General features: G+C 40.7%; 1 protein-coding gene across 5 annotated transcripts in view; it reads right to left on the reverse strand.

Moving 5' to 3' along the window:
- Positions 1-26,311, reverse strand: part of NCOA2 (nuclear receptor coactivator 2) — a 271,269-nt gene that overhangs the window by 80,859 nt on the left and 164,099 nt on the right. For all 5 annotated transcript variants that reach the window (XM_059994746.1, XM_059994742.1, XM_059994747.1 and 2 more), the window contains 2 exons: positions 13,566-13,670; positions 11,037-11,209 (listed from right to left, as the gene is read on the reverse strand). In XM_059994746.1, the coding sequence (XP_059850729.1) occupies positions 11,037-11,209; positions 13,566-13,651 (259 nt within the window). In that variant the 5' untranslated portion in view covers positions 13,652-13,670. The remainder of the gene's footprint in view (positions 1-11,036; positions 11,210-13,565; positions 13,671-26,311) is intronic.

Here is a 26,311-nt window from a genome sequence, read left to right on the forward strand (position 1 = left end):
AAAATTACATCATTCTTGCACCCCAATGTTCACAGCAGTACTATTTACAATAGCCAAGACATGGAAGCAACCTAAATGTCCATTGACAGATGAATGGAAAAAGAAGATACGATACATATACACAATGGAATATTACTCAGCCATAAAAAAGAATGAAATAATGCCATTTGCAGTAACATGGATGGGCCCAGAGATTATCATACTAAGTGAAGTAAGCCAGAAAGAGAAAGTCAAATATCATATGATATCACTTATATGTGGAATCTAAAAAAGTGATACAAATGAACTTATTTACAAAACAGAAATAGACTCACAGACATAGAAAACAAATTTATGGTTACCAAAGGGGAAGGGGTGGGTAAATTAGGAGTTTGGGATGAACAAATACACACTACTATATATAAAATAGATAAACAGCAAAGACCTACTGTATAGCACAGGGAGCTATATTCAATATCTTGTAATGACCTATAATGGAAAAGAATGTGAAAAAGAATGGATATATGTATCTGTATAGCTGAATCACTTTGCTGTACACCTGAAACTAACACAACACTGTAAGCTATCACAACACTGTAATTTACACCTGAAACTAACACAACACTGTAATATACTTCAATTTTAAAAATTACATCATTCTTCAAACTAAGAATGAATAGATGTAAACTTTAGCTCATGGAAATTTAAACGCATATGACAAAATCTTTAGATATAAGTTGTTTCAAAACCAATATATGCAGTATCTGCACAGCACTAGTATAAAGTGTGACTATGCTTTCTATTTGTTATATATTTTAGTCGGATACAATATGTCTATTTAAAATCGTTAGGGAAAATATTCCATGTTAATTAAAGATCATAATAAAAATAATTATTAAAAAGTATAAAAAACCTCAGCACTCCCTCAGGATTTCAAAATATACTCTAGTTGACAAGCTATGTAGATCTGTCATCCTTATCTTCTCTTAAGATAAGGAGTTAAACTTAACCAGAGTCTATGAAAGTTAAAAGTTCACCACCCAAATGTTCCTTAAGACACAAGTGCACTTTAAGGAGACAAACTAAAATACTGTAAATACTATTCGTGGGCTTCCCTGGTGGCACAGTGGTTAAGAATCCGCCTGCTAATGCAAGGCATATGGGTTTGAGCCCTGGTCCGGGAAGATTCCACATGCCGTGGAGCAACTAAGCCTGTGCACCACAACTACTGAGTCCACGAGCCACAACTACTGAAGCCCGCATGCCTAGAGCCCATGCTCCTCAACAAGAGAAGCCACCACAATAAGAAGCCCACGCACCACAATGAAGAGTAGCCCCCACTCGCCGCAACTAGAGAAAGCCCGTGCACAGCAACAAAGACCCAACGCAGCCAAAAATAAAAAAATAAATTTGTTTAAAAAAAAGTATAAAAAGATACTATTTGTTACAAGAGAAGTTGTAATTTATCAACCCTATATAAGAGAATGCACTCACCCAATTGTTAGAATAAAAACTTCAAGTTCTTTAATTTAGGGTGCTCTTTCCCCCCAATATAAAGCCATTATACAAGGCTAGATGAAGGCTGGCATCAGAAAAATGTGAGATATTTATTTTATATAAGACAAACACTGTGCTCAGAACTGCGGCACAATCTCTGCCATCAAGGAGTCTGTCATTCAACTGGGGAAGAAAAAGAAAAGCCCACAAAAAACCTCATCAGAATAAGATTAGATAGCACAAGAAATGATAGGAGATTCAAAGGACATGAGTCTATATTGTTTGGGAATTAAGAAGTTCTTCGTTTAAAAAAGCAGCATTTGAGATGGGCCTTGAATAAGGAACAGTAGGACTCTAATGGGAACAGACAGAAACAGGGAAAAGGGAGGCATTCCAGAAAGGGAGGAAAGAGTACCAATGACACAAAAGAAAAAACACACAAGTCTGGGTTAGCAACAATTCACAACAGGGTAGCAGTCTTAGGGTAGACACACTGACGAGATGGGATACAGGAACACAGCACTGGGCCAGACGGGTCAGACATGGGGTGTTGGTGAAGGGCCCTGGCCACTGGATGTTCCATCCTCATCCAGCCTGGATGCCTTCTCACGGTACTCTATAAACCTACCCCACCCCAGTGGCCTATTAAAGGTGGGTAGTGGTCAATCAGCTGAGGGGGAAGGAGAGAGAAGCATTCCAGGCAGCAGGCACGGAGGCCAGGAAATGCGTGCAGTGGACTTGCCAGCATACCCTGTAGGCGAGGGGATGTAAGTTCAGGGGGTTTGTGGGGTAGAGCAAGGGGGAGTATGGCACGACCGGGGACAGACCACAGAGGGACTTGGATGCTGCAGTGAGGTTCTTCTTTTGGACTTTATCACAGTCTCCTGGCAGTCAGTGAAGCTGGGGCAGAAGGATCAACCTGGCGTCCTTTCAGGGGGGGTTCCTCGAGTATCTTCAGCTGATTCTCGCGGAGGAAAGGCCTGGTATTGCTCCCTTGTGCACAGTGGAAGATGCAGACACTCCCAAGCCCCGAGCAGTGGCAGAGGCAGCAGGGGCGGTGGCAGTGTACTGACTGCACCTCCCATGGACCACTCAGGGGAGGGCCGACATGGGGGGCGGGCGGGGCACGCTTAGCCCAAGGGCCCTTATCTACATGCCCACAGCTGCCAAATGACTGTGCTTTTAAGTCATTAGTGAAAACGCCATAAGAAACTATAAAATTTTATATTTAAAAATGTCTATACCTTTGTGTTTGAACTTGCACACGCATGCTTCTGAGTATGTTTACCAGCCTTCTCTATCTGCCAGGCTCTCTATTGGTCTTTGCGGGTGTTACCCTTTTTTTTTTTTTTTTCCTGTACGCGGGCCTCTCACTGTTGTGGCCTCTCCCATTGTGGAGCACAGGCTCCGGACGCGCAGGCTCAGCAGCCACGGCTCATGGGCCCAGCTGCTACGTGGCATGTGGGATCCTCCCAGACCGGGGCACGAACCCGTGTCCCCTGCATCGGCAGGCGGACTCTCAACCACTGCGCCACCAGGGAAGCCCCCTTACTGCCTTTTTATCAGTCATTTCCCCCTTCACTTCCTCCTGCTCCTTTTAAGTCCCCTCAACAAGTTATAAAAATAAATGAAAGGCTTTTTATTTTTTTTAAACATTTTTTGATGTGGACCAATTTTAAAGTCTTTACTGAATTTGTCACAACATTGCTTCTGTTTTATGTTTTGGTTTTTTGGCTCCAAGGCACGTGGGATCTCAGCTCCCCGACCGCGGATGGAACCTGCAGCCCCTGCATTGGAAGGCGAAGTCTTAACCACTGGACCGCCAGGGAAGTCCTATGAAAGTCTTTTGAAATAAAGTATTGTTTCTTGTTACAGATGAATGAGACATTTTATTGTTCTCATGTTTTCACTTAGTTTTTTTTTTCTTCTTCTTCTTGTTTCTTTAGTTATGTGCCTTCCACTCCCCGCCCCCAGGAATCAGCCGCATTTGGAAAAAAAAAAAAAAGTCTCCCCTTCCTAGTACAGGGTATCTCTAGAGTCTGGAGACCATAGTAGGTGACGTCAAGTGAACTCTGCTGGAGATAGTTAAGAGTTTCTCATTTTATATCACCTTCTCCAAATTTCAAAATTGCTTATGGTCCTGTGCTGACTGTCCCATTTGGTTCTGACCTGCCCTTTTCAGCCTCAAATCCAACCAAATGCTTCAATCCATCTTACCACATCTTATTGTAGCTCAACAGTCCGACTTTGCACACACCGGTGCCACGGAGGGCTCCTGTGCCTTTGCTCGGGTTCCTCTGCTCCCTGTTGGAATGTCTCTCTCCTTCCCCCGGCCCCTACTCTCTCACCTATTAAATCTTACACTTACAGCAAGCCCCACGTCAACTTTACTGTCCTCCTTGAAGCCTGTACTAACATCGGTAATTACACCTATTCCCACTGTCCCTGTGTTCCACAGCTGCCTGTGTACCAGCGGACTTCCCTCCAAATGAGTGAACGCTTCAAGGAAAAGAACCAAGTACTTACTGACTGCTGGATTCCTTCCCCCTTAGTGAATGCACAGTATGCCCTGCATATAGTATTTACTCAGTAAAAATTTTATGGAATGAATGTTTGCTCTTGAATGAAATCAATACACACAGCAGGGTGTCAGAATTTCTTTTCCTAACAGTACAAGGTGAGCAAGAAAGCAAGCGATGCCTAACTTCTATTAGAGTGTGGAAGCCAGTTTAAGTCTTGAAATGAGAGCTCATGTCATAAATTGTTAAAATCCTAAAGCATTAGAGCACATTAAATTATTTAAATCCTCTTCATCTGAAAGCTGTTAAATACAAAAAAACTTCCATATACTTAGGGAAAAAAACCAAAAAACAAAAAACCCCACACCAAGGGGCTCCTAGGAGGAACGAAAGCAAGAATTCCACCCTGCTCACTCATTTTAAGGATTTCATTAATAGTATGAGCCATTAATTCACATGAAAATATGAAAGTGAACTATATGCATGCCAGTGGGAAAGTATTTTATTTTCATTAAGAACGGCAATGTCAAGGACATATTGCTGATCACAGGTGATATTCTCAAACAAGGAAATAAAATTTGCTTTATCTCTAGATGCATGGAACCCTGTAACAGTTTCAAATCTTCAAGAATAAGCTAGGGCCGGATTCGTTCCTGTGTTGATGTAAGTAAGGATGAAATGAAAACTGCCGTGACTCTAGCCCTCTTTAGTTCTCCTTAAAGCAAGGTTCTTGAAAAATGTCACTCAGGTAACAGGGACGAGAAGGAGCCTACAGGGTGCAGCAGGGGCAACAGAGCCGGGGGAAGGGTGCAGACAGGGTCACACCAAGCACATTTTTTTTGGCCATGCCACACAGCTTGCGGGATGATCTTAGTTACCCGACTGGGGACTGAACCTGGGCCCTGGCAGTGAAAGCACCAAGTTCTAACCACTGGACCACAAGGGAACTCCCCAAGCACTACATTTCTGAGTTCTGTCTCTGAATGGATAGTTTTTTGTTTTTTGGTTTTTTTTTTGCGGTACGCAGGCCTCTCACTGCTGCGGCCTCTCCCGCTGCGGAGCACAGGCTCTGGACGCTGCAGGCTCAGCAGCCATGGCTCACGGGCCCAGCCGCTCCGCGGCACGTGGGATCTTCCCGGACCAGGAACCCGTGTCCCCTGCATCGGCAGGCGGACTCTGAACCACTGCGTCACCAGGGAAGCCCTGAATGGATAGTTTTGATAGCTCTGTTTACTTATTTCTGTATTGTAATAAAAAGAATCAACATTGTCAGAATATTAAGGTTTACAACCGTAACAGAGAAAACATCCGAAAACGACTCTTTTCCTTATCAATATTGAATCCTTAGCAAGAAAACCTAGATTCATTTGGATGAGGACTCCAAGTCCAGATGTCAGAAACCATGGCGAGAAGAGTAATAACTACTGTTGAGTAAGTCTTCTTACCTGCCAAGCACTAGACTAAACCCTTTATAAACACGTTGAACATAGTCTTCATACAAGCAATGTGTAGTGGACATTATCATCCCCTTTTTACAGATTAGGAAGTAAAGGCCCAGAGATGTTGGGCAATTTAGACACTGTCCTACAGTGGTGAAGAGAGAGACTGGGTTCATCTGATTTTAAATAAACCTCATGCTCTTAATAAGCTCATTAGATTGATTAACGTATTCTGCCAATTGAGTTTGGTGCTCGCACTGGTCTATTACACGGTCTACACTGCCGGCCCACTTTTACATCTGGCTGCCTGACTCTGTCTATTTAATTATCGTCAGCACCTTTAGAAGAATAGGATAAAAAAGAAGTTGACAGTTGAAATTTAAACTATATGGAGTGTATAAAGGGCCACCGATTTTTCTTTGTTTTTTTTTAAACAAACTTAGAATACATATGTCATCCGTCTCCTCCTATTCATTCTCCAACCGATCAAGAGTTAGTACTGTCATAAATACTTGACTAGCAATCCATGACACTGACTTCAGTATGGCTGTATCTTCAAGGGCACGCCTACCCTTTCCAGGGCAATGGATGACTCTGCCATCACCCTAAGATTTCATCACATGGAACATAAACAATGCCTGGAAGCATCACCCCAAAGCCTGATTTACAGATATCCTACCCCTGGAAGGGATCTGATATCGCAGCCCTTCTGCTTACTCTGCTTGGTGACAGCTATTAGTTCACACCTAGGCGTCAGCTTTGAATAATTGAATTTCCATCCCAAGAACTTCATGTATTTAACATGGGGGGAAAAAAAACTGGAAGGAAAAATATAATCTTAATGGGCTCTACATTTTACTCTTATGTGCTAGAATTAGGTTGTTTCCATTGCTATTCCCTTGAATTTTAAAATAATGAGTTCATGAATTTGACGCACCTACATTTACAAGACAACCTCCTATGCCCACCAGTGGTATACTGGGAAATGCTTAAAAACCAGCTCCTTGGGGGAAAAAATAGTAAGCACCATAATGCTGATTACAAATTTTACTAGTACAAAGTATGTGGAGTATAGAATTTACAAATGATAATAAAACATACAACACTCTTTACTGTAAATTCCAGACAGCCAATTGATTCTAATAGAATGTTTGTTGATTTTTGCCAAACTCTTGTCTTGTAGCTAACTTATAATTATAGCTGATGAAAGAATATAGTTGACATGAATGTTGTTTGAAATTTTCATTTAAGTTAATAAGACAAAAGTGAAATAATGAAAATACATGATGAAGATATGGAACGTAGAAATTCAATTGTCAGTTTGTAAGTGACTTTTTTGCTGAAGTGGACAATATTTTTTATGTGTGCATGTAATGTCTATCTAATGTTAAAATATTAGATGTTAATTAGAGATTCGCAGTAACCACCACTACCTAGTATTTCTATCATGTAGACACAAGACACAAAAGGCCGCTAGAGCAAAGATAATAGTAAAATGCACTACAATAATTAGGATATGATGAGTTTTAGTCTTCCTTACCTTTGTGTTTTTAAATATAATTTAATTGTACATCTAAACAATTTTTAATAATGGCTGTGCTTATCAAGTGGCTTATAAAATTCTTGAAATTTAACAATTGGCTCTCGTTGCTTGATAACCAGTTGACTCCAGCACACCACTGCCCCACACCCTCTCTTAAAATACTTATTTTTTGATGCTATGCACAATTGTAGGGGAAATTTACATGTATGAACCAATCTGTAATCCCAATGTTCTCATACTGGCACTACAATCAAAATTAAATCATTAGAATAATCACAATGAGAAACCAGAACGATCTTTTAGGTTGCCTGATTCAACAAGAAATCCCCCCCCCCAACAAATCTAGCCTGCACCAATGTGAATTTTTGAAATATACCTTTTCATTCTTATTGCTATTCACGTTCAGAAAAATAATAACGAAAGGGTGAAACCAGTTCTCCACTGACTGATAAGTACATCCTATACTCAAATATGCTGCACTGGGCTTCCCTGGTGGTGCAGCGGTTGGGAACCCCCCTGCCATTGCAGGGGACACGGGTTCAGGCCCTGGTCCGGGAGGATCCCACATGCCGCGGAACAACTAAGCCCGTGCGTCACAGCTGCGAGCCTGTGCTCTGGAGTCCGCGAGCCACCGCAGCGAGAAGCCCGCGCACCACAACGAAGAGTAGCCCCCGTTTGCTCCAACTAGAGAAAGCCTGCGCGCAGCAACAAAGACCCAGTGCAGCCAAAAATAAATGATAATAATAATATAAAGAAAAAAAATCTTATGAAAAAATATGCTGCACTAAAGAGGCTTTAAATGAAGTGACAAATGTTTTCCAAACAATACAATTCATTTTAGATTATTATTTTAGAAAAAAGAACAAAAAGTGTTGGGGTAATAGAGGAGAGATACTACCTTAAATAGGGCAGTAGAAGTGTATTAATCATTAGATATCCCCTCACGTTTCAGTCACTTTATGCTTCAATTTCATTTTTTAAGAGCACAGGAATTGCCATGTATTTTCCATAGGAATTTTTAAATTTAAGTTTCTAGCTAAGGAGTGTGAAACTGGACTCACTAATCCATAATTAAATCATTTGTATTTTTCATATTACTTATTATTCTTCTGTGAAATAGAAGCAATATTAGTCTTCCCAGTTAGGAAAAAAGTTTATTCACTACTTATGACTATCCTTTGTAAGTTACAGACACCAGATGTTTTCCACATTTACCAGCATCATACCACATAGGAAGAAACACCCCACTTCAATATCAAAAAGCTGGTGTTATGGTTGAATTGCAGACTCTGTGTGCACTTGGTCTGCTACTACAAGGTACACGGCCGTGTGATGCTCTTGGAGAGCCAGTGTCTACCAAACACAGGTCTCGGCAAGTGCTACAGACAAGGGAGGTTTAAGCATTTAGATAGCTGGTACCCCCCCTCCAAAACCCCATCCTTTAGGCCATTTAAAAATATCCATCATTCCCTGCCTTAGTTCCCAAGCCTACGGAAACGTGAGGAGCAGCTGATGACCGAGCAGACTCGAGTGAAAGAGCCCATCCTGCCTGGCTGAGCTGCCTGAGCTTTGGACGCTGGCAGGTTCCTTTCACAGGAACCTGCTTTCCTGACTGTGTAGCCTTTAGCTGCACCTCATGCAATCCAGCTTAACTCTTCAGGACAGTTAGAATTTTATTCAGCCTGATACCTGCGACTGCAATACAAATTAAGTTTGGATGACGCTGTTAAGATGATGGTTGGATTCTATTTACACCGACTGACAGTTGGGTGGGTGGACACACACAGAGGGAGAAGGAAGGGTTCCGATCCGACCTATGTGTTGCTCTTGAACCTTAGCTGGCTGCCAGCTGCTGAGAGAAATCAAGGTGGCTGCACAGAGCTGTTGGTGGATGTGGAGTCCTCTGGCACCAGAAAAAAATGTGACTTTCTTCAAATGACCCTGTAGGGGAGCATATTATTCATAACCATTTCCCCACCTTTTGGAATTTCCCCTGCTTTCCATCTGAAGGAAGAGCTCACTGTATGAAGATCTGAGCATAGGTGAAGAAAAAAGGTGCCTTCCTACTGAACGTGGGAAAGATATTTACTGAATACGTACTAAACGCTTACTGTGATGAGTACTTGCTGGGAGCATTTATGTAGCTCCTAATTTCTTCAACAACCGTGCAACCTAGGTGTTGTGAATGCTAAATTCTATGTGAGGAAACTGAGTCGCAGAGAGAGAAAATAATTTGTCCAGGTTCAAAAAGTCTGTAAGAGACAGAACCAGGATTCATACCTAGCCTCCACCCGATTTGATTCTAAGGTCCCTGTTCTCTCTTTTTAAAAAACAATTTATTAAACAAGCAATATTCTTAAAATATTAGATTGGTCGAGAAGTTAAAAGTATACTTGTACTTTCATTTGGGTTTTAACTTCTGCTTCCCTTTTCAAAACACGTTACTTTTCAACTTAATGGAAACAATATTGTAAGAGGGAGATGTGACAGGGTTTTTATTGTCGCTGCTTCTTGGGTGGTCGTGGTATGGCGGCCTTGATTACACCCACAGAGAAAGTACGGCAGAGTCCCAGCGTGACACATCTTAACGTGTTTTATGGTTTGAAGGGCGGAATAACCAAGGTTTTGCAAAACTGTAAAACCCTGTGCAAGATCTTGATAGTAAAATACATACACATATAACTGTTTTCAAGTGTGAAAGTTCTACCTAACGTGGGATGTTCACAAAATCGAATCATTCAAAATCTGTAGAAAGGGGCAACAAGAAGCTTAATGATTTCTCCACTGCAACGATACCAGCACCTAGAAATGCAGCAACTTCAGAGCACTGTAACCTTGAATCAGTTATTTCTCCTAAAAATTTTAGGAATATGATTTTATCCATTTGCTGATACCAAACTGAGATTAAACTGAATTGTTGATAACTAGTGAATCTCAAAAGGAACAAAAGGAATAGGAAAGAGATGAAGGCGACTGAGGCATGCAACTGAGTAGAAAGTCCATGAAAGCTGAATGTTACGATGATATAATTTTGATGGAGAAACCAGGAAATACTAACTTTCAGAGCGGGCTGGTGTTAGAAACTGCGTGGTAGATGCTATGTGTATACATTTCAGTTCTTAGAAGACAGAACTATACTTGCAAAGTTCTGGGTTCACATAGCTATAGAGACAAAGACATTATTTTTCTAAAATCTGCCTCTTTTAAATGTTATATAAAAGGCAGAGAAAAAAACGATATGGACTCTAAGAGGATGCATTCAAAAACAGATTACAGGAGATTATTATCTCCTGAAGGAAAGCAGTGTATAAAGACTTCAGGAGCATATACTGGCCCTGGGCACCAAGACGTTGTTCGTACCTGCCTAATACAGATTTTTTTTGGCACTACAAAGTCCAATGTGATTTTTAAAACATTATTTTTTAAAATTTTTTTTCTGTAGGCAAAAATATCAAAGAAGAGAGGCAGAAAATGATCTCAGGAAAAAAAAAAAGAGAAAGAAAGAAAATAAAACCCCAGGAAGAAAGCTGTCATGTTCTGTGTTTCAACTTCACAAAAGAATTCTATCTAGAGGTTGAGCCTTTCCAATCTATCTCTTGTCACTCAGGATATGAAACTCTAATTTAGTGGCGTGGCCAGTTGAGGCTACACTTCAATATGCTGACGAGCTGAAGCAGGAGGTGCTTCACTCCCTTACTTCTGGTTTCCATCCTCGGTTGGCTCCTTACCTGCAAACTACGACAGTCACTTGCTGTGTAAGCTGTAACAATTCTAAGGCGGGGAGGAGAATCAGTGGGCACCTGAGTTTCACTAGATGAAAAGTTACATCACCCTGCCTCACCTCGGCCCCCTCCGTCTTCAGGGAATTGTTGAATTTTATATAAAGCCTATTTATAAACCACTGCAAGTGATACCTGCATTCATCTTGCCCTGTGACATCACCTTCTCATCAATAATTTAAACCTAAGAAATGGATTAAAGGGACTCTGAAGGGACTTCTCACACATGGAAAAAGAGAAACCAACTAAACTCTCCAAAATATTCATTCACTCCTCTTACCTTGTTCTTTGATCTGACGAATTTGCTTCACAGTTTCTTTTAAGATTGCACATTTGTCAGGTTTGAAGTTAAAGTTGTCTATATCGTTAAAATTAGCAAAAATCAGCTCTGCAAGTTCTTCAATATATTTATTTTCCTGTTCACGATTACGTTTCTCAGTGCTCCTCTTGGGGCTATTACGAAAAAGATAAGCATGTTAACCAAGTTCTAAAATAAAGAGAGCAAACAAAAGTTACTTATAGAAACATGGAATACTTTGGTGGAAAAAAACCCTCGAATCTGCCCTAAATGTTGCATGTTTTTTTTTTTGAAATCAAACTTACCCCAGTTGGTGATTACATATTTACCTGTGTGATCATTTGTTCAATGTGTTTCATGTCTCCCACTGGACTTGTAAGCTTCACAAGGACAAGGACAGGATGATTTGCTCACCACTGTGCTTAACGCAACGCTTGGTAACAAAGAGGTATCAAATTCATTGTTCAATAAGTAAAGAAGAGTTTTAGAAACATAAGGGAGCTCACGCTTATAAAAATTTATTTAAGATTAATAAAAGAAGGGAAGTTAATCTAGTTAAAATAGGAATAAATAAACTTCAATGATTTTTGATAAAGCACAGCAAAATGATGAAAATAAATTTTTATGATTTCATAGACTTCTTTAGGATGTTCATAATCAAACCCAACGGCCTTTTAAGATAACGTTAAAAACCACAGTACAGCTAGAAACAAAAGCGAAACTGGCCCAGGGTCTTTGTTAACTGTCCAAGCTGAATGACATGCAAAACGTAAACAAATGGTCCAAGTTCGACTTGAGTTTGAGAACGTTAATGGAAGGGAGGGAAAAAATAAAAATTGGCAAGATCTCCTCATCTGAATTTGAGGAAATAGCAAACTCAAAAGTTCCCTTTGGTAATTACAGCATACAATTTTTTTCTCAAGTACGGTAGAGTCCACTGGATGACATTCAAACAATACAATAAATAAGAAAAGCAAGTTGTTTAATGCAGCAGCTCTCTGTATTCTTAATATATAATTATTTGTATGTAATGCCAATTTATAAAATCTTGTAATGTGTAGTAGACATTCATATGTTTGCCTCTAAATATTAGCTTTATTCTCACGTACTAATAAACCTAAGATAGAACACAATCTCTCCACTTTATAGTGGTTGCACGAGTTGTCCAAGATCACCTAGTGAGTGACTGGTAGAGCAGCGACCAGAATTGGTTTTGCTAAGCCTCATCTTCACTCCTGGCTTCCACCCTATTAATTCCAGGGAAAGGGAGACAATGGCTGCCATGCGCAGAAGAGCTAAGTTCCCATTCTGAACCTCTCTACCCCCTTCACCTCCCTCCATCACCCCTGCCCCCCCAAAGATGCCAACGAAATGACACATGGGTGGGAAGGAGGGGCTGTGCTCCAAGGCCCGGGGGAGGGAGGCGCTGTGCTCACCCCAAGAACCAGCAGAGCACTGGTGAGAGAACAGCCTCCATGAACCAGCTGGCCTCCTCAGCCAGGACTGCCGGGCCCTGAAGGCAGTTTGACAGACAGAAGGCTGAGGCTGGCCAGGAAGGCCCAGAGAACCTACAGGCCACACACAGGAGATGGGGGCTGCGGTGTAGACGGTGGCCTTTTTTTTTTTTTTTTTTTTTTTTTTGCAGTACGGAAAATTCCTAGGAATGGAACTGATAGTTCAAAAGAAGATATGCATTTATAATTTTAACAGATACTGCTAAATTACCCTGCATGGAGGTTATAACAACTCATACTTCCACCCATAATATATGATATGCAACTTGTTTTAAAATTATTTGTTTTATTCACTGAAGACCCACAGTCTTTATCACCAGTTCAAAAGCAAGGGGATTCAACATTTCATTTCTTGCTCTTAAATATAAAAAAAAAGAAAGAGAGGGCTTCCCTGGTGGCGCAGTGGTTGAGAGTCCGCCTGCCGATGCAGGGGACACGGGTTCGTGCCCCGGTCCGGGAAGATCCCACATGCCGCGGAGCGGCTGGACCTGTGAGCCATGGCTGCTGAGCCTGCACGCCCGGAGCCTGTGCTCCGCAACGGGAGAGGCCACAACAGTGAGAGGCCCGTGTACCGCAAAAAAAAAAGAAAAAAAAAGAAAGAAAGAAAGAATAAAAGCCAGTATAAATATAACAGCAAACTTTTTTACTATGGGTTATCTTGTCATTATGACATTCTAAAAGTAAACAGGAGTAAAAATGTGAAAAGTTCAAGATTATATAGAATAAACTGGTTTTAAGAGTCAAAGTACACAGGGGACCCAGAAGTATGTAGCTTTCCTCTTCTTGTAAAGAATAATAAAATCTGTAACCGATTAGCATATCTAAAATGTAAATAATACATAACTAAATAATACATAACTGTCCAAAGGCTTGACAGTTAGGGAGAAAAACCAAAGAGCATCTGAATCAGGTGTGAAATCAGTGTGATAAAATATCAAAGGCTCATGCATGCGGCTTTCATGGGCAATACTGGTTGTGTTCTCAGTGAGAATCTAACCTGGGTCCAAGTTGGTCAGGACATTCCTTACGCTTTCTTGTCTCTGCCCTGGATGGGTCAGAGGTATTTTCTCCCATCCCACTCATCTTGAACACATATCAGCAACTGAAACAGAAAACAAGGAGAAAACAAGTGAAGAGAGCTGATGATCAATTTACCAACAATAAAAAAAAGCTATGGCTTTAATCAGAAATTTGACAGCAGCAATTAACACACTGTTTTGACTTATGTGCATGTATAATTCCCAATGAAAAGGCACGTATAGTTTTTTTTTGTAACTGTGCTTAAGTTAAGCAAATGTAAAGGTAAACAATTAAAAAACAAACAAGCCTACCTCAATGGGCCCACTCTTTGAACAGGAGTTGTATTTCAGCAGCACCCTGAACTATACGCAATCTGCTAGTCTTGCGTCTCTGCTGCCAGCCTCCAGTTTCAGGAGTGCTCTTGCACTGTGTGGGAACTACAGGTGCCATAACGGGCTCCTCCCAGACTCTGTTTGGGGTTGGCCAATGTCAAGTCTGTGCTGCAATCACTCACCCATGAAGAACAGCCCCGGGAAGAGGCAGTGCCTCGCCACAAAGCTGAATGTTTCCAAATCCGACCAGGGCGCTCTGACACCCCTGTCCTGGCGAGCAATGTCCCTCAAACAGAGGATCTTCCTGCCTCCCTGGCATCTCCCTGGGGTCTCCTCCTGCATCAGCTGCTCACTGCTCCCTCCTCAGGGCCCTCTCTCCTGGCAGCTCCCTCCCTGAGCAGTGGCTTTCTCTCACATCCTGCCACCCCTGACCCTCCCTCCCTCCCTCAGCTGATTCTAGCTGCAATCTCCCAAGGTCTTAAGATGTACTCAAAAGATCAGAAACATTACTGACCCTAATGGAAGAGGCCAATTACTGGCCCCTGCTCTCTGAGCTCCTTTCCCTAAGAAAATAAAAGGACATATAATAAGAGAATCAGTGTGTTCACATTGGTCACGATGAGCGCCATCAAAATAACATTTAAATATGCAAATAACAAGAGTGACAGAGGTTTAAGTTCCAAAAGAACTAAGCAAAGGGACTAGAAAAGATTTTGAGGAAGTGGAAGACGGTGTTACTTAAGGTGCTTAATAACTGCTCAGCAAAAGAAAAGCAACAGCCCCAAAGGTTTAAGTCAGCATTTACAAGTCTCTCCTAGAGTTCTAATTCTATGCCATTTCCCCGTCTTCTGTCCCCCAGGCTTCAAAAACTACCTTCGCCCTCCTTCTTTTCCTGCAGTGGCTTTTCACCCTTTCCAGACTGGAAAAATCAGAGGGACGTGCCTTATCAGTAGAAGGTCAAGAACTTATAGAAGATGCCATAGAGTAACAGGTTCATCGAGAGCAAGGACAAAGAGGAAGGTGGGCTAAGAGAGCACTGCCCAGTTCCAATGGTGGCAGCACAGCCACATAGCCATCCAACTGCCCGGCCGCTCCCCAGGCTGGGATCTGGGCGCTCAGGTTCACTACACTCATTTTTTCTGGCCTCAACTCTGATCCAGGCGGGGAAGAGGAGTTAAACTTTTTTTTGAGGAATCCCGTGTAAGGAGAATGAAGAGACACTGTATCAGTTGAGGGAGGTGGCGCCAATTACATTCTATTCAAGAGGTCACATCAGGAGGGGACAACTCTGAAAGGTAGTGCCAGAGCTTCCTGCTGCTGGGAGCAATGTAACTCGTCCCAAGGTCCTGTGCTGTACTCACAAGTTTGGGCTGATAGGTATAAACTGTATCTCGTTACTGTGCATTTAGCATTTACGCTGCACCAAGCGATTTACAGATATAATTTAATCAGCAAAGACAGACTATGAGAAGCAAGAGAGCAAAGAAGCCAGGACACATCCAAGCTCCACCAGTTGGTTCGCTGTGGGACCTTAAGAAGAAGTTAGCTCTCGTGCCTCGATTACCTCTTCTGTAAAATGGGGATAATCATTAGCATCTATAGCACAAGGCTGTTGAGTGGATCAGCAAAGGGCAGAAGTGGGATTGACACACAGGCTTACACACTCTTAACCACTGAGTTATGGCAAGGGATCGCCTCATCAGAACAGCCATTCTTCCTCTAATCATGGAATCACAGGTCAGATGGGAGAAGCAAGATCCGGACTGCCTGGCCCCCATGCTCGGCTCCTTCCCCCTCACCTAAATATCATTTGTTCATTCAAAGACTGCCTGCCCGCCACTGTGCGTCAGGCTCAGCGTGTAAGGACCGTGAGAAGGGATGTCTCTCTCTGGAAGAAAACAAGGTGAGAGAGAGAAATTTATGTAGGAAAAACTCCAACAAGGAAAAACAGGTGAGATCCAAGAAGGAACGCGAGTGAGCTCTCAACAAACAACCTAGGGGATTTTCACCCTGGAAGCAGCTTTCTATAAATCAAAAAAATTTAAGTAAATTTTTATCATCAAAATATAGCCCCTGAAATGTAACAAAATACCCTATATAGTAGGTATATGTGATAAGTCTGTAGATAAAAATGGCCACCCCCCCCCACCAAAAGTATTAAAAAGTATAGTATTGAATACTATCAGAAAGCTCAGAAAGCTTCTCAACAGACAAGTAAAATAAGTGACTGTTTTCCTTGAAGTCGTATATACTCAGTTTGGGGTTTAACATTAGCATCAGCATCACCTACTTTTATTTTTCCCAAAACATATATCTAATAATTGTAACTCTGCATGAAGGGACAGCGCTGATGCATTTCAACAAGGGACTGGATGGAAGTGAGGCGTGAAGGCAGGAGCGCCCGGGTTCTGGTCCAAGCACACTAAAACCATTTGAGCAGACTCTTTATGTTTTACTTGTATCTACCCAAGTCTGGTTCACAAACCACTCCATTTGTAGCTTTAAAACTCATTATTGGGCTTCCCTGGTGGCGCAGTGGTTAAGAATCCCCCTGCCAATGCAGGGGACTCGGGTTTGAGCCCTGGTCCGGGAAGATCCCACATGCCGCAGAGCAACTAAGCCCGTGTGCCACAACTACTGAGCCTGCGCTGTAGAGCCCGCGTGCCACAACTACTGAAGCCCGTGCGCCTAGAGCCTGTGCTCCGCAACAAGAGAGGCCACCGCAATGAGAAGCCCGCACACCGCAACGAAGAGTAGCCCCCGCTCGCCACAACTAGAGAAAGCCCGCGCAGCAACGAAGACCCAACGCGGCCAAAAATAAAATAAATAAATATTTAAAAAAAATCATTATTTTCTGCTTGAACTAAGTTATTTAAACGCCAACTTTCCCCTTTTATTTTTATGTGATGGTACCTTAAACACACTTCCTCAAAACCTAAAAATTTCAGCTTTTCAAAAATTCCTGCTTGTTCGTCTGTGCCTGCCCCATACGTCCTCTTTTCTGAGCAACTTGCCTAGGCTATGGATGCCAGGACACACTGCCAACCAAACTTTAAACCACCAAAGGGAAGAAAAAGGACTGGGGGTGGGGGGGGTCTGCAGTCACTAGCCAAGTTGGGGACAGGCGGATGCCCTCTGCCAGCTGCAGCCATCAGGCTGGGGATGCCCTGTCTGAATCACTGCTCATCTCCCAGGGAATAAAAGGACAGACTCTCAGACGGAGAAAAAAAGGAAAAAGTGAATTTAGTGCTGGAGCAGGGAGAGGAGGAGGCTGGGGAAGGTGGTGACAGGCAGTGGACGGCTCCTGGCGCCTCCCTCCTGCCTGCCACGGGGCCAGAAGTAGATGTGATGTTACAGCAGACGTGTGGATTTAAGCCCTGCTCCTCAGTGGATGAACCAAACAAATGACAGGAACCTCATCAGTGAGGTTCTCAAAGAGAAGAACGGAGGGGCTCTAACCTAGACTGCTCTAACTGATGTTCTTAACGCCCTGTGGGGGCTCGGCTGGCAGCAAGTGTTAGTATTTCACGCCCGAGCGTGCGTGCGCGCGCGCTAGGGGAGTCAATTTTTTTCCCACCCAAGTAACACATAAAAACCAGTGACAGATAGATCTATGGCTTCCAGGGTGCATGTACACATAGAAAAATCATCGAAAATAAAATAAACTGGGGGGAGGGATAGACTAGGAGATTGGGATGGACATATACACACTACTATATATAAAATAGATAACTAATAAGGACCTGCTGTATAGCACAAGGAACTCTACTCAATCCTCTGTAATGACCTATATGGGAAAAGAATCTAAAAAAGAGTGAATATAGGTATATGTATAACTGATTCACTCTGCTGTATACCTGAAACTAACACAACATTGTAAATCAACTATACTCCAATAAAAATTAATTAAAAAAAAACTGTATAGATAGATGAGTTTTAATGGATTTTTGTAGATCAAAGTTACATATTAATTTGCAGTGAAAAGGAAGGAGATGGAGAATACAGAAGGGCAGCATTGAAGGTTTAGACATTTTATTTTGTGAGCAGGGCTAAACTAATAGTTTCTTAAAAGGTCTGCATGTTTTCAACATTCACATGAAATTAACGTTCTGGAGCATTTCACTCTGAATTCTGAAGAGTTCAATGTAAATCACAAAAACTGAAAATGACACAAGTAAACTCCTGGGTCATATGTGATGGGAAATGACAGTCATAGAGAACAAGCCAGTTTCTATCAGATGCTGGGTGGAGCGCGGAGTGTGTGTGAAAGGACAAGACTGGAAAAGAAGTTCCAATTTGTCCATTCTTGTTATCTAGAACCAAACAATAGCTCTGCTTTCACTGTGACAGCACATCCTCCCTCACATCCTCTGATATCAACTTGTACGAACTAGACAGTTAGAGGAAAGATTTACAGCCACAAGAACTGATGTTTGATTTTCTTAAATTAGCAATATTCTGGGCGGGTACATGTGTGAATAATGCCAGTTAAATCCTTAGCATAATGACAGAAAGCAAAACAAAATGTTAACCCTGAATACAGCTAAAAAATGCACTCTTCTTGCATGAAATTCACCGATGTAGCCTACAAGGTAACAAAGCTGTTGCTCACAATACAGCCTCATGCCATTAAAATTAGTTAATCATCCAGAATTTATGTAAATGATAATGTACATTTTATCGTTTATCAGTATTGGCCATCTTCCAAACAAGGCCTGTAAGGCTGTCAGATTTTTTATATGCTGAACAAATTCAGTTAAAGAAGAAATAAGGATAATGCTGTTGCTGAACTCCAAACATAATAAGTGATCAAACATCAGATCTCTATTGCCAGTTTCAAGAAATATTTTTAAAAAGTCAGGCCTGCTCTGAAATTCCTCACCTCACTTTGAGATGAAATTTATAATGAAATGACATACAAAGCTGTTGGAACAACTTTTCTTATCAACACCTATGTGAGGAGGAGCTGCCTGATAAATCATCCAGCTCTTGATATGAGACCAGAAATGCCTCTATACTTTCTAAGGCCTTCCAGGCTCTTCCAGAACTCTCTTTACAAGAGACAGATGACACTGTTGTGTACTCTGTGGTCTGATTCTTCACAAACTTTGCAAGACTAAGAAATACTCAAGTAATATTAAAAGTGTACATACATCTTCACTTAAGCACTTTTCCATTTCTATTCTATTAAATTGATTATGAAAGGATAATCTTTTAGGGTCCTCCATCGCTCAGAAGTCCACCTCAAAAGTTAGATGCATGCATTATTTCTTTATCACAAGTAAAAACATCTGTTCATTCTAAACTGTAAACAATTTCTCCCTCAGAATATACTGTGTTCCAGGAGGATCCCTTTATGTTACAGAGGCAAAATTTCTGGGTCAGACTCTGATAAGCCTAAAAACACACAGTATCTACTTTTAAAATATACACAACGTGCTTTTAGGATGTAGATGCCCGAGAAAGGTAGAAAATAGGGAGTGGGCCAATCCTTGGACGTCAGTTAGAGGATACAGCAGTGAAGACAAGGGAGGGGAAAAACCACTTTCTAAACAGTGTCAACTAAACAAAACTACCCAAAGCAAACAATATTTTGGCAAGACCCCAACTCTCGGCAAGAGTTAAAAAAATCTTCCATGTAGTAAGTATACAGATTGTATGCAAGGACGTATCGTTGATTCATCCAAACAAGCAAACAAAGAGCACCACACATACAAACACAACGTAAGCAGAACTTTGAAGATTTACTGAATGCAGGGATGAGAGCACACAGAAAAAAAAAACTTTCTTCCCACTGGCAAGACAAGTAATGCATTAATACAGTGATAGAAGAGGCTATTCAATATTTCAAAAGTAAATTTTTGTTAGTAAAACCATATATTATTTTCCCCGAAGTGTTACTTTTTACTGGATCATAGGAACACTTTTAACTTCATCTTTATATGATATTATTTTGTTCCTTGCTTTTCATACGATAAAATTTTAGTTTACCCCACACATTACAGTGTGTATTTTCATAAAACTGCACATTAATTCATAGAGTGACAAGAGTTAAGTTGCAAAGTTTTAGGAGATTTCCCTTCATACAAATCCAGAATAAAGGGCATCTTATCGGAAACAAATTCTCAGTTAAACTTCACTACTTTTGAGCAACTTACTGTACACGTGGTTTTTTAAATTAACTTCAGTAAGTCAAACACATACTATTATTAGGAGATGATTTTTCCAAAATAAAACACTAACAGTTTCCAGTTGGATACAGGATTTCAGAAAATACCACAGACTACAACTGCATCTCTTCTTCTCCAAGTAAAATGGCTTCAACACCTACCTTCTCTTATGCTGTTTCTCACTCCACGGGAACATAATAACTGCGTAGAGACAAATGTTTAAGCTAAAAATTCCTTCCTTTTCAATATGCCCCACTCTCAGATTTACTTTTGTATAATAGCCTTAAAGTGGTATATTAGACAGTAACTAGAAGACATATTCCATTTTCTGACTGAAAGCCAATAATCCTCATGAATTTTTTAGCTAAAAGACACTTCAAGATGCCATTGGGAAGACTGTAATAAACACATTAGGCTGCAAATGGGCGGCAGCCACTCTTTAACACATGCTGCAATAATCAAATAAATGGCTAAATTCATTTTCGCTGGTTACACAAATATTTTGCTGTAACATTTCCATAATCTCCATCTCTCGTAAAGAAGGAAAAATCCTCTCTGAAAGTCTTATCTTAGCAAAATTCGGTGCAGGATATGTCAGTAGCAGAGAGCTGTTCTAAACTATCATTACCAACGGGCGGGGGGTGGGGGAGGAAACGTCTAGTCTGACATCAGTGGCATAAGATGGTTTCCACTTTCTGAATTCTCACAGGCTAAGTTCCTTAATATAGCCAGTCACTGGGCTGCTTCTACACCCAACGACGTCAGCCGGTGCTAATCCAGCCAGGAATAGCAAGACTAGGTTTTAACAAGGCCTCAGATGAGGAAACACCAGGGGAAGAACTGCATTCCTTGCATAATGTAAGCACTTCTCGCCCCTTCAAGCAGGGTGTACTTAGTCCCTATTAAATATCTGGAAAACCATTTTTCACCAAAGGCTTGGCATTCTGGAAAGAAGTCATCCAACTAAGAACCACAATGCAGTGCTTGTGTTAGAGTTTCATAGACTTCTCCAGATTAAAACTCAATTCTCTGTCTTAATTCTGAAACCCATTTTAAACTTGAGATTTCAAAAAAACCTTCCTAATTTATGAGAAAAACTTACAGAAATGTCCAGGGCAAGACAGTCTATACCTACGTAAAAAGTATTTTTGATTATTCCAGTTGTAAAAAGTTTTTAAGTAAATAAATGAGAATCTTCTCCCACAGTATAATATGTTGTTTGCTGTTTTTTTGCTAACACTTATTACTTATTAAGCGTTAAGCACTTTTCTTGTTTAAAAACCTACATTTTAATGTTTTTTATATATGTGCGTGTACACATACACACCCTCTCTCTCTCTCACACACACACACACACACACGCACGCACACCCTCACCCTTTACAGATTATCTAACCTCTCTGACCTGTTTCCATAAGTAATTTGCTCAAATTGCTCAGATAATAACTGACAGGTCAGGAGTCACGCTCGAGTGTAATCATAACGGCTATCATTTACTGAGTGCTTACCATCTTGGCAGGTATTCTCTAGGTACTTTACACATAGGTAGACCTTTAGTTCCCATAACCATCTATGATTATCACCAATTTACAGATGAGGAAGCTGAGGTACAGAAGAGCTACAGTAACCTGACTGAGGCCACATCGTTAGGAAGTTTTAGAGCTCATAAGTGAATCCAAACACCTCCTCAATTCTTAACCACTGCAACGTGAGCACTGAGGCTCCTATTCTTTAATTACTTTCACTGAAGTGAGAAACGTAAACTTATGTAAGTTATAGAAAGCAGCATGTTTTAACTTAATTTGATAAACACTGAATATGTAATTTAAAAGTACTTTTTGCCAAAAATATAGTAGTTTCATTGTAAAATTCAAAATACTATAAAAAATGCCTAGCATCATTCATCTATCCATTCAATAAATAATTAATGCACCAGGCACTGTTGTAGGCATGGATAGAGCCAGGAACAAAACAGACAAAGCCCCTGTCCTGCTGAAGCTCATGTTCTATTGCAGAAAGGAAATCCTGCCTCAGCTCATAAGCAATTATTCCCTGAAGAAAAATGAAACATTACCATTATTACTGAATTTATTATGAAGTTACTGAAGTAATAAAACCAGCTAGGAATTTTCTCTGGCACACCAAGAATGCCGAGTTTCATTCAAAATAGTAAAAGCCTTCTTTTTCCTACAGAATCAGAAGTAGTAACTGGTTAATTTTAAAAGGCAGTGATCAAGAGCAATTACAGAAAATGATACCTACTAGTTAAATCATTTCGTTTTAACTTTAAACATCACATATTTGAGTATCGGTCTCCATTGGGGTTTCATATTGTCTTTCTCACATAAATCAAACCTATCATTAAGGCACTGTCTACTATTTCCAAGTTTTGTTTATTTAAAATAGAGCTAGGGGCTTCCCTGGTGGCGCAGTGGTTAAGAATCCGCCTGCCAATACAGGAGACACAGGTTCGAGCCCTGGTCTGGGAAGATCCCACATGCCGCGAACCAACTAAGCCCGCGAGCCACAACTACTGAAGCCCGCATGCCTAGAGCCCGCGAGCCACAACTACTGAAGCCCGCATGCCTAGAGCCCGCGAGCCACAACTACTGAAGCCTGTGTGCCTAGAGCCCATGCTCCACAACAAAGAGGAGCCACCGCAATGCAGAGTAGCCCCCGTCTGCTGCAACTAGAGAAAGCCCGCGCGCAGCAATGAAGACCCAACACAGCCAAAAATAATAAATAAATAAATAAATAAAAATAATAATAAAATAAAATAGAGCTAGAACTCACAGACACTTAGAGTTCTTATAAGTGCTTATGAGGTATAGATTTTCATTATTTTTTCCCAGTCTTTTACAGATGTGTTGCGTATACCTATTTGGAAGCAATTTTGGTCCATCTGACTGAGTTTTTCAAACCATTCATCTTAGCTTTTATAGAAACTTATGTACCTTTTCACACTCACAATCAGTTACATAATATTTAATAAAATTATGTGATTACAGTAACAAGCACAAGTAGCATAAACCAGTCTGGACAAGAAGCCGGCTCTTGGTAGGCATGCAACGTCCCTGCTGTGCAGAAGTGTGGGGTGTTCTGCATTGCCCACCAGCCTGGGGCACTTGGAGCCTAGCATTCTTGTGATTTACAGAGGGAAATGCAGATCATGTGGTCAGTTCCAGCCTTTCAGCCCCAATGAAAGTTGATTATGAAAATGAGAATTTATGCAAAGCTAACCTGAAAGCATAGATCGTGAAATCCTTCAATAAGTTTAACTGAATATGTATTACATGCCATGCATGGTTCTAGGAATTGGGGGATACGGCAATGAACGAAACAGACCACGTCTTTTGTCCATAAGAGAAACAGTGAAACAAATAAAATTTACCATATCAGGTAGTGATCAGAGCTATATAAAAAAATATATATGCAGGGCTAGGATAGTACAACGTGTCAATAGATGGGGGTGAGGAGTGCTGTTTTACCTGCGTGGTCAGGAAGGTTCTCTCTTGATAGAGTGACACCTTTCTAACAGAACTCTAAGATCCATAATAGAATTTCTTTATTATGCAACCATTAAAACAAAATTCAGGAAAAGTCGTACGATGCAATGGCTAAGAGCACATCCTCTGGTGTCAACTCAGGTTTGGAATGCCCGGAATACCACATATTAGTTGTGCTAATTATGCTAATTAACCCTATTGGACCTAAGTTTCCTCATTTCTAAAACTGTAGAAATACTAATACATACTTTTATAAGTTTGTTGAGAGCATGAAATGTAAAGCGCATAGAACAATGATTGGCATCTAGTAAGGGCTTATTTAATAAATGTAAGATATTATAGGTTGAATTTAATACCATGTGAATGCTTATGAAACAATCTAAGTTGATGGTGAATTACAGTTAAAGAGAAAAATTAATTTATAGAAAAAAATTAGAATTCACCAATGTATTAGCAGTTAAACTGTTTCAACAAGCACTGTGGGTATAATTTAATGTTTGCATTTTCCAAGTTTCCTTTCATTAACACATCAGATTTTAATGAGTTTACCAAAAGGCAGAAAGGAGGAAAGGGAGAGGGAGGCAGGGAGGGAGGGAAGGAGACCCGGCCGTGCCACTGGAAGAAAACAAAAACAACAAGCAAACCAGAGGTTCTTTTAAATAACCAGGCTCTCCAGGATGCAAATTAAAACATACAAATTGTTAACATGCTTATTTTCAGGAAGCAAATTGCATAAAATGAGGTAAAGCTACTCTATGGTAAGTGGCACGAAAAATGCCTAAAGTGAATGAAATAAGAAATTGGACCCCCTTTTACAGGTAACTTTTTGCAATGAAATTTAAAGTATAAATTATTTCCTTTTACCAATCAAAGGATATTCTGTAACAGTATTCTATAACTACTGAAACTCTATTACAACCAAATTATATTTTCTCCAAATCTACCCCAAGTTCTTCTAAATAAGAAAGATGGAGGCTCTTGGTCATTCTGGACTCATTACTGTATCCTAGTCTTAACTTTTGTAACTTTCTCATGTTTTCTCTCCCACAGATGCGACTCTTCTAAAGCAAGAACAATGTCCAAATCACAAGAACCTTCCAGCAAAGGTTACTAAAATCGCGCTTCCTCAGGAAAATCTTCTCTTTCAAGTTCAGCTGAAAAGCCATCTTCTTTATGCAGGCCTCATGGATTCCACCAGGAAGAATTAGAGGTTCCCTTCTACTTGTTCCCTGGCCCATAGGACATGCGATTAAGATAACGCTACTTTCTTCTGCATCCTCAGTTGCCTCCTTCCCAGTGAGGGTCCAGGGCATTCTCCTGATGGGCCAGGCAGGCCCACACTGCTGTCCCCCACGCCAGGTTCTGGGCGCCAGAGATGCCACGGAAGACACTCTCTTTCCTTTTCTCATTCACACTCATTTCACTCCAAGCTTTCCTAGCGTTCTCCAAGCATTCTTTGTCTCCAGTCAAACAGAACACAAAGCAGGGGCAAAACTTTTAAGCATGTCCCAGGGACAACGTTTAGGACCCAAATGAAATGTCTGTGGTTAGAGAAGAAAAAAGGATCACAGTTATACAGCTCCTTGGGGCAGTTTAAATTATGTCTCGCATATAAGAAGTCTTTTTCTGGAATACTTTTTTATGCTCTTTCCCTGTTCTCTTCCACAGAAGTGGAAAGTGAGCAAGGAGGAAAACCCTGGTTTGGTGGGAGGACCTCCGATTCATTTTTTCACCATACAAATTCTGGCAAACTTTCTTTTCGTCAGATCATTACAATAACTCCAAACAGTATTTGCTATGAGGCAATGGTTGCCATCAAAAATAGAAAAAAGGCAGCTCTGGATCAACAGGTCCCCCTTCCCCCAATCCAATTTGTTCTTATAAAAATAAGCCAAATTAGGCATTTTTATTTGCAAATAACACATACCTACAGAATGATTTACTGAGAATTACTAGAATTTAGAAAGTTATTTACAAGAATTCATTATTTGAAAAGAATTTTAAAATTACCTTGGCACCTGAACTTATAAGCCGAAACACTTACTTTAACCATTTTCTTCACTCTCAAACACTGGATTTTAGTAATTATCGAAACTAACCATACTTGAGTTTAGGAGAGATTTGTACTTCAGCTTAAGTTTCAAACTTGGAACACATAAACAGCTCTCAGTAGAAGTGCAATCATATTGTTAGTATTGCGATTGTACAATGGAGCCCAATTCTCTGACCTCAGGATCGGGGCGTGGAGAATTAGGGAGCCCTCTCGATTTGCCAGATTTTGTTAAGAGCAGAGCTGTCCTGGAGAGCTGTCAATGGAGGGCTTTCTCCTTCCCGCTCCAGATGCAGAGTTATTGCATTTTGGGGAACTAAAGTTATAACTGGACTCAAGAACTGAGCTTCTTCTAATCACCCTTTGGGTAGTTAATACAAATTTAAACCCAAATGAGCTTAAAGGGCGTTAAAAATAATAATTTAATGGACTAGATCAGGGTGGTCTCAAACAGGCATTGAAAAGATTAAAACAACTTCCTCCTATTGGAGAATGTGTCCTTCTGTACCTTTTTTTTTTCAATTAGTCCTAAAAATGTGTTTGCACTGAGACAGTGAAGAATCATTGTTTTTGTAAAACCTACAGCTATGGATAAAGATCTGTAAGGCTGCTGCACCTTATTTAACCATAACTGGCAAGTTAATAAGCATGAAATGAAAACTTTA

Source organism: Delphinus delphis, chromosome 17, assembly GCF_949987515.2.
Source record: "Delphinus delphis chromosome 17, mDelDel1.2, whole genome shotgun sequence".
Lineage (NCBI taxonomy): Eukaryota > Metazoa > Chordata > Mammalia > Artiodactyla > Delphinidae > Delphinus > Delphinus delphis.